The sequence below is a fragment of the Lissotriton helveticus genome, chromosome 5_1 (assembly GCF_964261635.1).
Source record: "Lissotriton helveticus chromosome 5_1, aLisHel1.1, whole genome shotgun sequence".
Taxonomy (NCBI): Eukaryota; Metazoa; Chordata; class Amphibia; order Caudata; family Salamandridae; genus Lissotriton; species Lissotriton helveticus.
The window spans coordinates 1,249,012,544-1,249,027,541 of NC_136065.1; the positions used below are offsets into that span (position 1 = coordinate 1,249,012,544).

A 14,998-nucleotide genomic window follows, 5' to 3' on the forward strand; every position below is an offset into this window, starting at 1 on the left:
CTTTCCTCTTTAGGTTTCCCTTTTTTTTTTAAAAAAATTATTTTAGTCCGATTCCAGGATTTAGGGGTTGTTCCATTTATTCCGATTGATTGGATTACTTCTAAAAGAAGCTGTTCTAGTTCTAATCTACAGATTTTGTACAGTTCTAGAGGTATCGAGTCTTCCCCTGCCGCCTTCCCTGTTGGTAATATGTTGATAGCCTGATGGAGTTCACTCAATTGTATTTCGTTGGAGAGTACATCTAGGCCTAATATATTCCCTAAATTTACTGTGTAGTCGTTCACATATTCCTGAATGTTGTCTATGTTTACAGGGTTGTCCGGGGTATATACATTTTCATAATATACCGCAAATTGATCTAGTATATCTTGTGGTCGGCTATATACCTTGTTCCCCGATCCTCGGATGTTAGAAATCAATGTGTCAGCTCTTTTTTCCGCTACCTTATAAGCTAAAATTCTACCAATCTTGTCTCCACCCTCATATTGAACAACTTTAAATTTGTGAATCCTTGCACTGTTTTTCCGAATAAGATTAGCTTTTATGTCATTTTTCAATGCACTAAGTTTTATAATAATTTCCATTGCCGATGGAGAATTAATCTGTAAGGCTTTAGCTAATAAGTCTTCTTGGTTAGTTATGTTCTCTAATAATGTAACCTTATGTTGTTTCTGTTCTGCATTTTGCCTAAAAACATACGCCTGGGTAAAGCCCCTAATGCTTGCCTTACATGCATCCCATACCGTGCAGCACCCGGTTGAGTTCCTATTGATGTTAATAAATTCGTTTATATGGGTTTTAAGTTGTGTCACGTAGGTGGTGTCTGAAATTAGATATCTGGGGAAAGAAAATGGCCTAGGTGGTGTCCTGGTACTTTGTGTATCAAATGTCATTATTAGCGCATTATGATCGGATGTTATCCGAGGACAAAGGGTCATACGACCGGTCCGTAATAGATTATCGCTCACTAGAGCCATGTCTAATCTGCTACACATCCTATGGGGAGCAGAGTAATACGTATATCCTGGTAGAGTTGGATATAAATACCTCCAGGCGTCTTTGATGTTATGTATCTGGCATAAATCTAATATTGATGATCTGGTCCTTTGCATCCTTTGACGTACATGGGGTTTAGTTATATCAATTTTATAATCTAGAATACAGTTAAAATCTCCCATTACAATTATCTCCCAATCCAGCAGTTTCACGTTTAGTTGGTCAAAGTATTTTGGTTCATCTATATTTGAGCCATAAACTGCACACAGGACATATTTAGCGTTTGCATAACTAATTTGTACTATAGCCCATCTGCCGTCCTTGTCATGAGCAGTTTGAAGTACTTGTGCCCTAAAACGCTTATCCTTAAGTATAACCACTCCTCTCGTAGGGTTCACAAAAGTAGAACAAACCAAAACATCATACCCTAGTTGGTTTAGGGTTTTCCTATCTTTCCACATAATATGGGTTTCTGTTAATAAACAAAAATGGGTGTTATGTAATTTCAATTCTTCTGCTACTAGGGATCTTTTATTTTTACTATTCAGCCCTGACACGTTCCAAGCTAAACATTTTATAAAATGCATTTTAATGTCAATAGAAATGCTATGCCCCTCTTCAGAAATCCATATAAGATAGCTAGTTCTCTAAAGCATCTACAATACAAAATAATACCATCAATAGCCAAAAAAGCCAAAAAAAAGCTACAAACTTTATCAAGTTGGTTCCCCCTGACATCCTGCCAACAATTTTTGCTATACCCCCCCCTTTCCCTCCCCTAGCCCCCAACCTGCGGAGAAGGGCCCCCACCCCCCTCCCGTCCCCCAGGCTCTCTCCCCAGCCGGGGAAGAACCACCCTCCAGTTACTGCCGCCGTTGGTGAGGCAGCACGTGTGGTGACACCCCCCTGAGTCGCTCCCGCCCCCTCCATAAACAAACTTCATAGTACAGGCCTGTAAGAGTTACGTGTATCTTTTCCCTCTTATTATTATTATTTATTTTTTTTGTGATCCCCCTCCCTCACCATCACCCTCACCGCTTTTTTTTTTGTATTATGTATTATTCCCCCTAAACATCCACTCGTATAGCCTCGTGTAGCCAATTCATCAGTAGTGACTATACTATTAAATTGCATTTTGGCTCTAGCTAGAGCTAATACTGGAGAGATAACTCTCTGCCTCTTTTACATCATTAAAGAAATACGTATGTCCATTTCTTATAACCTTGAGGCGTGCGGGCTCTTGAAGAAACACCTGTCCGCCGTGAGCCTTAATTGGGTCCATCAGTTTTCGGAGTTGCCACCTCCTATCCATAGTGTCCCTGCTGAGGTCTGAGCGTGCAAAAAACGAGAACTCTCCTACAGCAATCGGGGAGTTGGGGCGAGCTCTCTGCCAAACTGCTTGCCGTAAAAGGAAATTGCCAAAATATATAAGGAGAGGGCGAGGAAATTGATTTCCTTTATTCCTCTGAATCAGAGGCAAGCGGTGGGCCCTCTGGATTTGTGAATCCCAGTCCCAGTCTGCTAGGTCTGGGAAGGCCTTCTGAAGTACCCCTACTATGTAGGCTCTAGGATCCGAGCCCTCTGATCTCTCTGGGATATCAAAAAGTCGTAAATTGGATCGTCTATGTCTATTCTCCAGATCTTCGACCTTTAGCTGCAGAGCCTTCAGCTGGTCATCATGTTTTCCCACTGCTCCTTCGAGTTTGATACTTATCTCCTCCACCTGAACCACTCGTTCCTGTAGTTCTATAGTTTCTTGGGAGACCCCCCCGATTTTGATAGTAAGGTCCTGTAGAGAGGATTGCATCTTGTTATTATCTTCCCTGAGTTGTAGGTAGTATTCCTGTGCTTCTGCCCGCTGATTGCTCAGTTGTTTGCTCAGAGTGATAAGTATTTCGTCTAGAGAAGAGGTACCGGCCCTATCTCTTTCTCTGATTGGGTCAATTGTTTGGGGGGTTGAGGAAGAACCCACACATATCTCAGTTGTAAGGGAGGAGCTACCAGCTGCATGATCGTGCAATTGAGTAGAGGGAAGAGTAGTAGTTGAGTGAGGAACAGTGGAGTGGGTGCTAGAGTAGTTAATGCTCACCTCATCCGATACGCTTAGTTTCAAACCATTATGAGACTCCTTCGCCAGTTCCCGATCTTGGTCTTGGACTTGCGTTTGCCCTTGAAGTTGTTGCCCTTCGATCTGTTCTGCCAAAGGTGAATTATCAAGATCAAGATCAATTGGAAAATTATTCTCCGGAGAGATCGTTGCTGAGAGAGTTTCTGTAGGGCTCCCGCCAGATAGCCTCAATGTCATAGTCTTAACCAGACCCTTTGTAACCATCCAGCTTCTTAGTGGGCTTTTTTCCAATACGTGTTTTTTCAAGGGCAGATTGCTACTAGTTTTTGATTTTGGTCGCTTGGAGATAGCACCAGCCCTGTTGCTTTTCTTAAGCTTCTGTTTGCCCTTTCCCTTACTCTTTGGTGTCTTGTCTTCTTCAATTTCGGATTCTACTTCACAGTCCTCATAAGAGTCAAGCTCCTTATCTATAGGAAGCAGAGTGCGTGCTGGGTTCACCTCTGACGCCTCAAGTGCGTCCCCCTGGACTTCTGTTATATTCTCCAAGTTACTTGGTTTAATGCCATTTGAAAGTGTCTTCGGTACCGGCTTCGATGGTGACTTGGGACAAATTTTGTCTATTTGACTACTACCGGGTTCCAAAGTCAGATTCTGTACACTCGGAGGGTCGGTGGAGTCTACATCCCTACTTATCTCAGGGTTTGGAAATGTCTCCGCGCCCTGGCCGCTTCGAAGCGTTATTATTTCTGTTGCACCTCCCCTCTGCTGGGTTGGATTAGAAAGTGTAGAAGTATTCTTTAGGGCTAGTAGGGGTTGTGGGGGTTGTGGGGTTATCTCTCCCGTCACCCCCCCTGGTGTAGCTTGTGCTTTCAACCCCTTTCTGTCCGCCTTAGTCAGTGGCCCAGCTGGAAAAACAGAAGGTCTCAGTACCTGTTTAGAAGCGTTAGTGCTGGTGCTGGTAGTTTTCCTCTCCCCCGTCAGAGCAGAAGCAGACGCATGGGTAGTGGTGCGCACAACCGTCTCGTTAGCCTCGCTGTTCTCAAGCCCCTCAAGCCCCTCCAAAATCTGTAAGGAGGTATCTGCTGCCGTCGCTATAGTTGGCGCCGTAGCTTGGGGTACATCAGCAGTGGTAGCAGAGGTAGCAGAGGTGGGGGCTGAAGCGGGAAAGAGGGTTGCCGGAGGAACTGGTGCTGCCGCTGCCGCTGTCATCGCGCACAGTGGCCACCGCCTGCTTGCTGTTCCGGGTCTGTCGTGGCGGCAACGGGGTAGGGTTTTTAGGAGACATCCTCCACAGCCAGAGAACGCCGGCACTCAAGCGCTGACTGACCACGGGACCCAGCCAGCTGATCCCAGAGCTGCCGATCCGTCCTCGCAGCAGCCGCTGCAGCAGTCGGGTGGTAACCGGGAAAGAAAGCGCCGGCATCAGCTTGTGAAAAAGGTATCAGAGCCGCTGTCGTTTTCCAAAGGGGGTCACCTTCGAGGGGAATCTCATAAGCTCTTAAGCTCAAAAGCTCAGAAACAACCAAAGTTATCCATAGAGTCGCTCTCTTAGCAGGATTTTGTGAAGGGGAACGGAGCTCACGGGTGTGTCAACCAACGCGGATCCTCACTCCGCCATCTTGGATCCGCCTCGCAGCGTCCATAAAATCTTCATCCAATTTTGCAGCACTGTTCGTATCAGGGTGGGCCAGTGGTTACCTCACTGTGGCCTAACTGCTTAGAGAGGATCACCCTCAGCTCATTCCTCTCCCCTCCACTTCCCATCCTTCTGTGCTGCTGTGTTCTTGCGCCAGCAGATGTCTATCGTTGCATTCGGATGGTTCATATGTGAAGGTACGTGGGTTAAACACCAGGACTGCTCCTCCAGCTGGTGATTAGGGACAGAGTGGATGTGGGCCGACCTGACCACTGGCCGTGTGCTGGTATTCAACCTCCTGGTTGGTACACTCAAATGTAGCAACAGATCTATAAACAACCTCCTCAAATTGATTCATTCCCCCCCTTCGCCCCCCCAAACGACCTAAATACATACTAGAGCCAGGCCGCATCTACATAACTGATGTGGACTTATTTTAGCACTTTGAAAAATGTAAAAATCAAATCTTGAAATTATGAAGAATACTAACATATACTGCATGAGCTAACCTCCCCTCATTTACTATGTTTGATACCTTGGTCTGTTCTCAGCTCCCGCTCATCCTGCTTCCATCCCTCATCATTCCTGATCTCCACACGCAACAACTAGAAAATGTCAACCAACTCCATATTTGTGCCTATCAAAAATCAGGAACACTGGGTCGACAAACTCCACAAGTAAGGGAGTCTGTGCTTATTTATCTGCCCCATTTCTCTTCCACATCCTTTGCATCCTTGCTCATGTCCATTTTGCTAAATATGTTTTATGTTCCTGTTATCAAAGTTGCTTCTATCTGTCTCCAAAGTGCAAACCTCCTCCCCTGATCTTTGTTACTTTCCTTTTCATTTTCCTGTCCTGCATTTGACGTTGAACCTGTCCTTGCATTCCTCATTCCTCATGTGTCCTCCATCCACACCAATTTCTCCCCCGATCTTTGGCCCTTGGAGCAGGGTCCGTTACCAACGCGAATAATCAAGGTGAAGAATTTGGGAGTCACATTTGACTCTAAACTCTCGTTTGAAGGTCATGTCAATCAGGTTACCTACCTGTCTTTTTAACACGCTAAAGCTTCTGAGAAAGATTCTCCCGTTCATTCCAGCTGCAAGAGCAGATTATTGTACTGAGCTTTTTATCAATCTTCGGAAAAAGTGCCTGTCTAAACTATAGGTGGTGCAGAATGCTGCGGCTCGGCTCTTGTTGAACATCCCAAGACACAGATCTGTATCAAGGGCGCTCGAGATCTACATTGGTTGCCAGTAAAGAGACAAATTGAGTTCAAGGCTCTGTGCAATGTTTTTAAGGCCACGCGTGACATAGGGTCTGGTTTCCTAAAACAGAATTTACTACCCTATATTCCAGTCCATCATCTTCGTTCATCCTTTGCCCACAATCTGATTGTTCCCAGGGTCAAAACATTTCCTGGGGTGGAAGAAGTTTTCTGGTAGGCTCAACCAAATTATGGAACTCTCTTCCAATGAGGTTGAAACAAGAAACACATCTGTTGGCTTTTAGGAAGGCTTTGAAGACATGGATGTTCAGTCTCTAAGGTGCCTTCAAACCGTCTAGTTTAATTCTGCTTGATGAGCAAGTGCCTTGACACCCTTGGGTTAATGTTTCACGCTCTATAAATTTCCTTTTCATTTCATTTCATCCTTCTTTTGCTCACAGTCACTAAAAGAAGGATACAGCAAAAGAGCCCACAAGCATAGTTGCAAAACTGGGGTTACTGATCTAAAGATAAACAAACTCACAGTCTGGTGGGAGTAGCACATTCACCGCACTGCCATTTATGTACAAAGATTACATAACAAGCACCTCGGACAAGGGATATTTATGGACAGGGTCAATAAGAGGGAGTGGGGCCTGTGTCTCTCAGCAATCTGTTCCAAAGTATGTACGAGAATATCCCGGCTCCCTAGCGGCACCTCTAGGGCTCAGGTGCGCCTTGACTTTGGCTTTTTGAAGCAAGATCCTGTCTATAAAGCTCACTTTTAAAATACTGTTATCTGGTGATTAGGGCAAATGAAGGGAGTCTGAAGTTTATTATTGATTAAATTTTGGTTGGGGACAAAAGTGTCTCTGTTAATCTCAGGGCGACCTATTTAAATAAAGCAATTCAATTTTTGGAATAAAAATTGCTGACATATGGTATAAAACTCCATCAAGGCTGTCCCTTAGATCAACATAGAAGTCTCAGGTCTTATTATTTAGCCAGGCAGAAGATGTGGCGCAGTTCACTCAGAATACGTTTGCATCCTTACTCTTCCATTCCTACAATTCTTTGCTCCTGCAGTTCTATTTGCAAGCGAATATTAAGGGAGCTGTGAGGTTATCCGTCGTGTGCACAGATTGTCATGGCCCTCAGTTTCAGACTGCCATGGTCCTCAGTCTGCGACTGTTATGGTCCTTAGTCTCAGACTGTCTTGGTGCTCAGTCTCAGACTGTCATGGCCCTCAGTCTCAGACTGTCATGGTCCTCAGTCTGCGACTGTTATGGTCTTTAGTCTCAGATTGTCATGGTCCTCAGTCTCAGATTGTCATGATCCTCAGTCTCAAAATGTCATGGTTCTCAGTCTCAGATTGTCATTTCATGGTCCTCAGTCTCAGATTGTCATGGTCCTCAGTCTCAGATTGTCATGGTCCTCAGTCTCAGATTGTCATGGTCCTCAGTCTCAGATTGTCATGGTCCTCAGTCCCAGATTGTCATGTCATGGTCCTCAGTCTCAGATTGCCATGGTCCTCAGTCTCAGACGGTCATGGTCCTTGGTCTCAGATTGTCATGGCCCTCAGTCTCAGATTGTCATGGTCCTCAGTCTCAGATTGCCATGATCCTCAGTCTCAGACTGTCATGGTCCTCAGTCTCAGATTGTCATGGTCCTCAGTCTCAGATTGTCATGGTCCTCAGTCTCAGATTGTCATGGTCCTCAGTCTCAGATTGTCATGGTCCTCAGTCTCAGATTGTCATGATCCTCAGTCTCAAATTGTCATGGTTCTTAGTCTCAGATTGTCATGTCATGGTCCTCAGTCTTAGATTGTCATGGTCCTCAGTCTCAGATTGTCATGATCCTAAGTCTCAGATTGTCATGGTCCTCAGGCTCAGACTGTTATGGTCCTCAGTCTCAGATTGTCATGGTCCTCAGTCTCAGATTGTCATGGTCCTCAGTCTCAGGTTGTCATGGTCCTCAGTCTCAGATTGTCATGTTCCTCAGTCTCAGATTGTCATGATCCTCAGTCTCAAATTGTCATGGTTTTCAGTCCCAGATTGTCATGTCATGGTCCTCAGTCTCAGATTGTCATTGTCCTCAGTCTCAGATTGTCATGGTCCTCAGTCTCAGATTGTCATGGTCCTCAGTCTCAGATTGTCATGGTCCTCCGTCTCGTAAACCTGTTTAGGTTGCAGGCTGTGCTCTTATAAACACAATCTTTTATTCATCTTTTATGTTGCTGCTGGCAGTGAGCACTAAACTGAAACATCACATCAAACAGATTATGCTTTTTAATAAATGAAAAACCTGTAAGGAAGCAGCATCACACTGTTTGAACACTAAGAACATTTCTGAACTTTGCCATTATGCAAAATCCCTACATGCTATTTGAAAAAAATTCTCGTCTTGAAGGATAGCAGCCTTTTAACTTAATCGTTATTTTATTGCCCTACGTTAGATGAATTATTGATTTAATGGACTGCAGTGTATGTGGTTATACATAACTAGTTACACGTTGGCATGAAGTACGCAGCACGAGACACTTAATTTTAAACTAGAAGAACTTTAATTTTAAGCATTACCTGTCTTTTTATCCCTTCATTTATTTTATATTAGATGAAGGGGTGATCTTATGGATTGTAGGCAATGCTGCTATACTCAGCTAGTAACATGTAGGCTTAAGACATGCAGCACAAGCCACTTTATGTTCTTGTTCTTTGTAATACAGCCTTATTTAAAAACACCATTAGTTTGGCTATTCATGTCCCTATTGTGTATCTTTCATAGTGTGGGAACTTTATGATTCTAGGATTAATGACTGAGGTCTATGGAACTTTTAGGTCTATTCATTTAACCTGAGTGTAACGTGTGTACTTTGTCGTTTGGTTGGTTTATTGATTTGTAATGAGTTTAAGTAATAAAAAAATAAGGTTCATCATTCATTCATTGGGGCACCAGCACCTATTATTTTACAAGTTAGACACTGAAGACGAGGAAGTGATCTATGTAAGGGAATCGCACTGCCAAACTAGGGTGGAGGAGTCACATGTCCTTCATAGCTCACTGTGCTATATATTAAAAACACTGCAATTAATGAACTGCAAGCATCAAAAGGATCTCTCTGTGGAAAGAAGTGAACTACTTACCTATCTACATAAGAAAAAAACCAATACCACTATTATTATTTTCTGAGATTTAAGGGGCACATGCAGGTCTCTGCAGCAGGTGCTTTAACCCCATATTACATTAAAAAAGTGGACTTTGCATTCAATTAAGAAGAACAGATTCAAAGGAATGATATCACGGGTACTAATTTATTTGTGGAAGAGTTTAAAAATTAAATGTATACATGGAGGCCCAGTTTTTTGGGTCAGTGTTGTGTCCCTTTTTTGACCCAACCCTGATGCAAAATCTTGTTTGTTAAATACTGTAATGCGCTCTTATGTCCTCATGATAGACCAGCTAAACACAATAGACCTGCTAAATGTGTGAGCTCTTAAGATCTGATGTCACTTCATGTGATGTCACTTCCCGTGAGGTCATGAGTTGTGATGTCACTTTCTGTGTTGCCACGTGTGGTCATGTGCCATGATGTCATGCACCATGATGCCACTTGCAGACTGCTTAACTTAATTAGTGTCCCTACTTTGAAAAAAAAGATTTTTTTCTGAAACCGCTGTATACGCACCGGCATGGCATCGTTGAGGGAGGCGCTGTAGGCGCATGCGCGCAAGGAGTACTGCTGCAAGCAATTTTCAAACAGCTGCAGTGACTCCACAACCTTCTCATGGAAGTCTTCGGCCGATTTATTTGCAAGTGCAAAGTACAAATAATCAGAGTATAACCTACGAGAGACAAGAAACAGAAAGAAAGAGTAAACTGTGCAGTCCATAATACACAAACAGCATCCGGCTCATACGGCATCACTCGGAACAGAACTACTCATGACGCTCTATCTTTTGCAGAAAATACCAATGTATTTGGAAGTACGCAGAGTTCACAATATAAGTCAACTTTCAGCTTAGTGGCATATATTCCATGTCCCTAAACAATGTACTAACAGTCAACTCTAATTAAACATTACCTACCCCTTAGGGCTCTAACATCACCTCGCTCTTCTTCAGTGAAAAACACCCAAAGCAGGATTTAAAAAAAAATACCCCCTTGCCATGGGCATCCTCTCTCATAGGGGGGGAGCATTTAGCAGTTTTCATTGCCTCTTAAAACCAGGGTTTTACTGGCTGAGAAGGGTAGTGAAAACTGACCTCTAATTCCAGCCATCTAAACAAAATGCACACTAATTTGATACATTTATAGAATATATTACACACATGAATTTGGTTGTCAAGATTGTAGGGGGAAATAAGAGACGTAGCAGGAAAGGAAGGGAGGAGACTATTGAGTAGTCGTGACTCAGAGTTGAGGTGGTGAGAACTGAGAAAAGGAATAAGAAGTCTTCTGCCTTTCAAAATAAGTTATTGAAGCATGGTAAAGCCACAGCCAGAACATTTCTTAAACATTTTCTTGGACATACTTGTAAGAAAAGACGGCAGTGTCCCTGCAGTAAAGAAAGCCACCGGATGCTCTGGCCTGACTTCCTGAAGCACTGCACGATGGGAGGGAACGTTTTTCTTGCATGTCAATCACCAGTAGAACAGACACCTGAACATGGGGACTGGAGTATTTACAATATTGAACCAGTTAAGCCAAGGGCTAATCCTCATTCGCTGGTTTTGATACTACCTAGCATTTGTCTTTTGGATAGCTTCTTAACAGCCTGGAAGATTTTCTCTAAAACCTTGCGGTCTGGTTTTGGGATACCATTGCCAGGAAGCACGGCAGCACTTTCAGGCAGAGGTATTACTGCTTCATATAAGACTCAGGAAGTGGTAAGAAATTAAAGGGGCTTCGTTTGTTCCTCCTGCTGTGGCTGTATTTTAGGCCACTGTGTCAAGAGAGTGAATCCTGCCTTCTTGTCCTCCCTTAGCAGCATGAGGCGGCCTCAGATAGGGAGTCCTGTCTGTGGGGATAGACGTTTCAACTCAACTTTGTCTTGAAGACGTCACACTCCAGCCCTTTGGTGGGGGCAGGGTTGGATTGGGATCACGATTTGGCCAGGGCACTGCCGAAAAAATGTGTGGCTCACATTCGCGGGGCGGGGCCCACATTCGCGGGGTGTGGCCCACATTTGCGGGAGTGCCCTTTCATGAAACACACAAAGAATGTAAGTGAGAGGATATTGTTATTGGGAAGGCCACAGAGCCAAGGTGACAATGTCCTACAAGCTTTCTATTACAAAATGATTCCCCACCCCTCCAGCACAGGAGCACCTAAAAAGCAGCGAGGCCCCTTTCTCTTAAAAAATGATTCCCCAGCCCTCCAGCGCAGGAGCACCTAAAAAACAGTGAGGCCCCTTTCTATTACAAAATTATTCCCCAGCCCTTCAGCGCAGGAGCACCTGAAAAGCAGCGAGGCCCCTTTCCATTACAAAATTATTCCCCAGCCCTCCAGCGCAGGAGCACCTGAAAAGCAGCGAGCCTCCTTTCTATTACAAAATTATTCCTCAGCCTTCCAGCGCAGGAATACCTGAAAAGCAGCGAGGCTCCTTTCTATTACAAAATTATTCCTCAGCCCTCCAGCGCAGGAGCACCTGAAAAGCAGCGAGCCTCCTTTCTATTACAAAATTATTCTCTAGCCCTCCAGCGCAGGAGCACCTAAAAAACAGTGAGGCCCCAGCTGTTTGTAAATTACTCAGCCTCCCCAGCCCTTCACTGCCTCGGGCAACGGACAGGCTGGAGAGGGGATAAAGCAAAAAACACACCTGCTGGGCCATCCATGGGGAGCACCTAAAAAACAGTGAGGCCCCTTTCTATTACAAAATTATTCCCCAGCCCTTCAGCGCAGGAGCACCTGAAAAGCAGCGAGGCCCCTTTCCATTACAAAATTATTCCCCAGCCCTCCAGCGCAGGAGCACCTGAAAAGCAGCGAGGCCCCTTTCCATTACAAAATTATTCCCCAGCCCTCCAGCGCAGGAGCACCTGAAAAGCAGCGAGCCTCCTTTCTATTACAAAATTATTCCTCAGCCTTCCAGCGCAGGAGTACCTGAAAAGCAGCGAGGCTCCTTTCTATTACAAAATTATTCCTCAGCCCTCCAGCGCAGGAGCACCTGAAAAGCAGCGAGGCCCCAGCTGTTTGAAAATTACTCAGCCTCCCCAGCCCTTCACTGCCTCGGGCAACGGACAGGCTGGAGAGGGGATAAAGCAAAAAACACACCTGCTGGGCCATCCATGGGGCGGGGGGGGGTGTTTGGGGGCAGCTAAAGTGAAGATGCTGCCAGTTCCCAACATTACCTGGCCCCCACAGCGAGACCCATTTTTCCTCGCCCACTGTGCCCTGAATGAGAAGGGCCGTGGGCGAGGTGTTAATGCAAACACTTTTCAGGGCCGAGGTGAAAATGGTTCAATGGCCTGAGCGACACCTGGCCCCTAGGGAGGCCGATTCTGGCACACAATCGCCCCTCCCCAGCCCACCATCAGCGTGATTGCTTGGCAGGGCAGGGGGTCAATGAGAGGCCACCGCTTATCATCACTGAACGGCCGCACAGCGAGGCTGCTTTCCTCTCCCTGTCAATACTTTCTGTGGACTGGGAGATATGGGGAAAAAACGTCCCACAGAGAGCACTCAATCAATCAATCATGCCATTTGTATAGCGCACTACTCACCCGGGAGGGTCTCAAGGCGCTTGGGGGGAGGGGTATGCCACTGCTCGAACAGCCAGGTCTTGAGTTGTTTCCTGAAGGCGAGATGGTCCTGGGTCAGCCGAAGGTGGATGGGGAGGGAGTTCCAAGTCTTGGCAGCCAGGTAAGAGAAGGATCTTCCTCCGGCGGTGGCTCTTCGGATGCGTGGTACGGCTGCGAGGGCGAGGCTGGTGGACCGTAGCTGGCGGGTGGGCGTGTAGAAGGTCAGGCGGTCGTTGAGGTACTTGGGGCCCAGGTCGTGGAGAGACTTGTGTGCCGGAACGTGATCCTCTTGTCGACGGGGAGCCAGTGCAGGTTCCTCAGGTGGCTGGAGATGTGGCTGCATCGGGGGACATCCAGGATGAGTCGGGCGGAGGCGTTCTGGATGCGCTGGAGTCTTTTCTGTAGCTTGGCTGTGGTTCCGGCGTAGAGGGCGTTTCCGTAGTCCAGTCGGCTTGTGACGAGTGCCTGGGTGACAGTCTTCCTGGTCTCTGTCGGGATCCAGCGGAAGATCTTGCGAAGCATACGCAGGGTGTTGAAGCACGATGAGGAGACGGCGTTGACTTGTCTGGTCATCGAGAGGGAGGGGTCCAGGATGAAGCCCAGGTTGCGTGCGTGGTCGGTTGGCTTGGGTGCGGTGCCCAGGGCTGGGGGCCACCAGGAGTCGTCCCAGGCGGAGGGCGAAGATCCCAGGATGAGGACTTCCGTCTTCTCCGAGTTCAGTTTCAGGCGGCTGTCCTTCATCCACTCGGCGACGTCTTTCATCCCTTCGTGTAGGCAGGTTCTGGCGGTGTCGGGGTCTCTGGTGAGGGAGAGGATCAGCTGGGTGTCGTCGGTGTAAGAGATGATGTTGAGGTTGTGCTGGCGTGCGATGGCTGCGAGAGGTTTCATGTAGATGTTGAAGAGGGTGGGGCTGAGTGAAGATCCTTGCGGGACGCTGCAGATGACTTCGGTGGCCTCGGAGCGAAACGGGGGGAGGTGGACTCTTTGTGTTCTTCCGGCGAGGAACGAGATGATCCACTCCAGTGCCTTCTCTTGGATACCGATGTTGCTGAGGCGCTGGACTAGGGTGCGGTGGCAGACCGTGTCGAACGCAGCGGGGAGGTCCAGGAGGATGAGGGCCACTGTTTCCCCCTTGTCGAGCAGGGTCCGGATGTCGTCGGTGGCTGCGATGAGGGCGGTCTCGGTGCTGTGGTTGGCTCTGAAGCCGGACTGCGAGGGGTCGAGGGATCCGTTCGTCTCGAGGAAGGCGGTCAGCTGTCTGTTGACGATCTTCTCGATGACTTTAGCAAGAAAAGGGAGGAGCGAGATGGGGCGGAAGTTTTTGAGATTGGTGGGGTCCGCTGTAGGTTTCTTCAGGAGGGCGCTGATCTCGGCGTGCTTCCAGCTACCGGGAAGGTGGCGGTGTTGAAGGAGGCGTTGATGATGTTCCGGAGTTGGGGTGCGATGGTGGAGTCGGCCTTGTTGAAGACGTGGTGTGGGCAGGGGTCGGTCGGTGATCCGGAGTGGATGGTGTTCATCGTGCGGGCTGTGTCTTCGGTGGTCACCGTGGTCCAGGTGCGAAGGGTGGCGGTGGGGGGCGTTGGTTCGACGGTTGGGTGCATGGGTGGGGCGCCGAAGCTGTTGTGGATGTCGGCGATCTTGCGGTGGAAGAACGAGGCGAGGGAGTCGCAGAGGTCTTGTGATGGAGTGATGTCGTTGGTGCCGGTGCTGGGGTTGGAGAACTCCTTGACGATAGTGAAGAGCTCTTTGCTGTCGTGGGCGTTGTTGTCCAGTCGTTCCTTCAGGGATTTCTTCTTGGTGGTGCTTGCGGGTAGCGTGTTTGAGGGCGGTCATGTTGTCGGTGGTCCGGTCGAGGAGCCAGGCTTTCTCGAGGGTGCGGCAGGTCTTCTTGGAGTCCTTGAGGCCGTCGGTGAACCAGGATGCCTTCTTGCTTCTGGGTCTGCTGGGAGGGTTCTTTAGTGGCGCGAGGTCGTTGGCGCAGGCGGTCAGCCACTGTGTGAAGTTGCGGGCTGCTTCGTTGGGGTCCGTTGTGTTGGCGGGTGGGCTCTGGCTGAGGGAGGTGGTGAGCTGGTCTGCGGTGATCTTGCTCCAATTCCTGTGAGGTACCTGTTGCGGGTGGTGTTGGGTCGTGGATCTTTTGAAGCTGAAGTGGACGCAGCTGTGGTCGGTCCAGTGGAGTCCGGTGGCGTGGCTGAAGGTGATGTACTTGCTGGAAGAGAAGACGGGATCAAGCGTGTGGCCGGCGTAGTGGGTGGGGGTGTTGACTAGTTGCTTGAGTCCGAGGTTGGCGAGGTTTTCCAGCAGGGCGGTGGTGTTGCGGTCCTTGTTGTTCTCCAGGTGGAAGTTGAGGTCCC

The 14,998-nt window shown here is 47.5% G+C and overlaps 1 protein-coding gene across 1 annotated transcript in view; it reads right to left on the reverse strand.

Moving 5' to 3' along the window:
* CHST15 (carbohydrate sulfotransferase 15) overlaps positions 1–14,998 on the reverse strand; it is a 360,039-nt gene that overhangs the window by 34,161 nt on the left and 310,880 nt on the right. Inside the window, exon 7 of the mRNA XM_078644020.1 lies at positions 9,593–9,749. Coding sequence (XP_078500146.1) covers positions 9,593–9,749 — 157 coding nt within the window. The remainder of the gene's footprint in view (positions 1–9,592; positions 9,750–14,998) is intronic.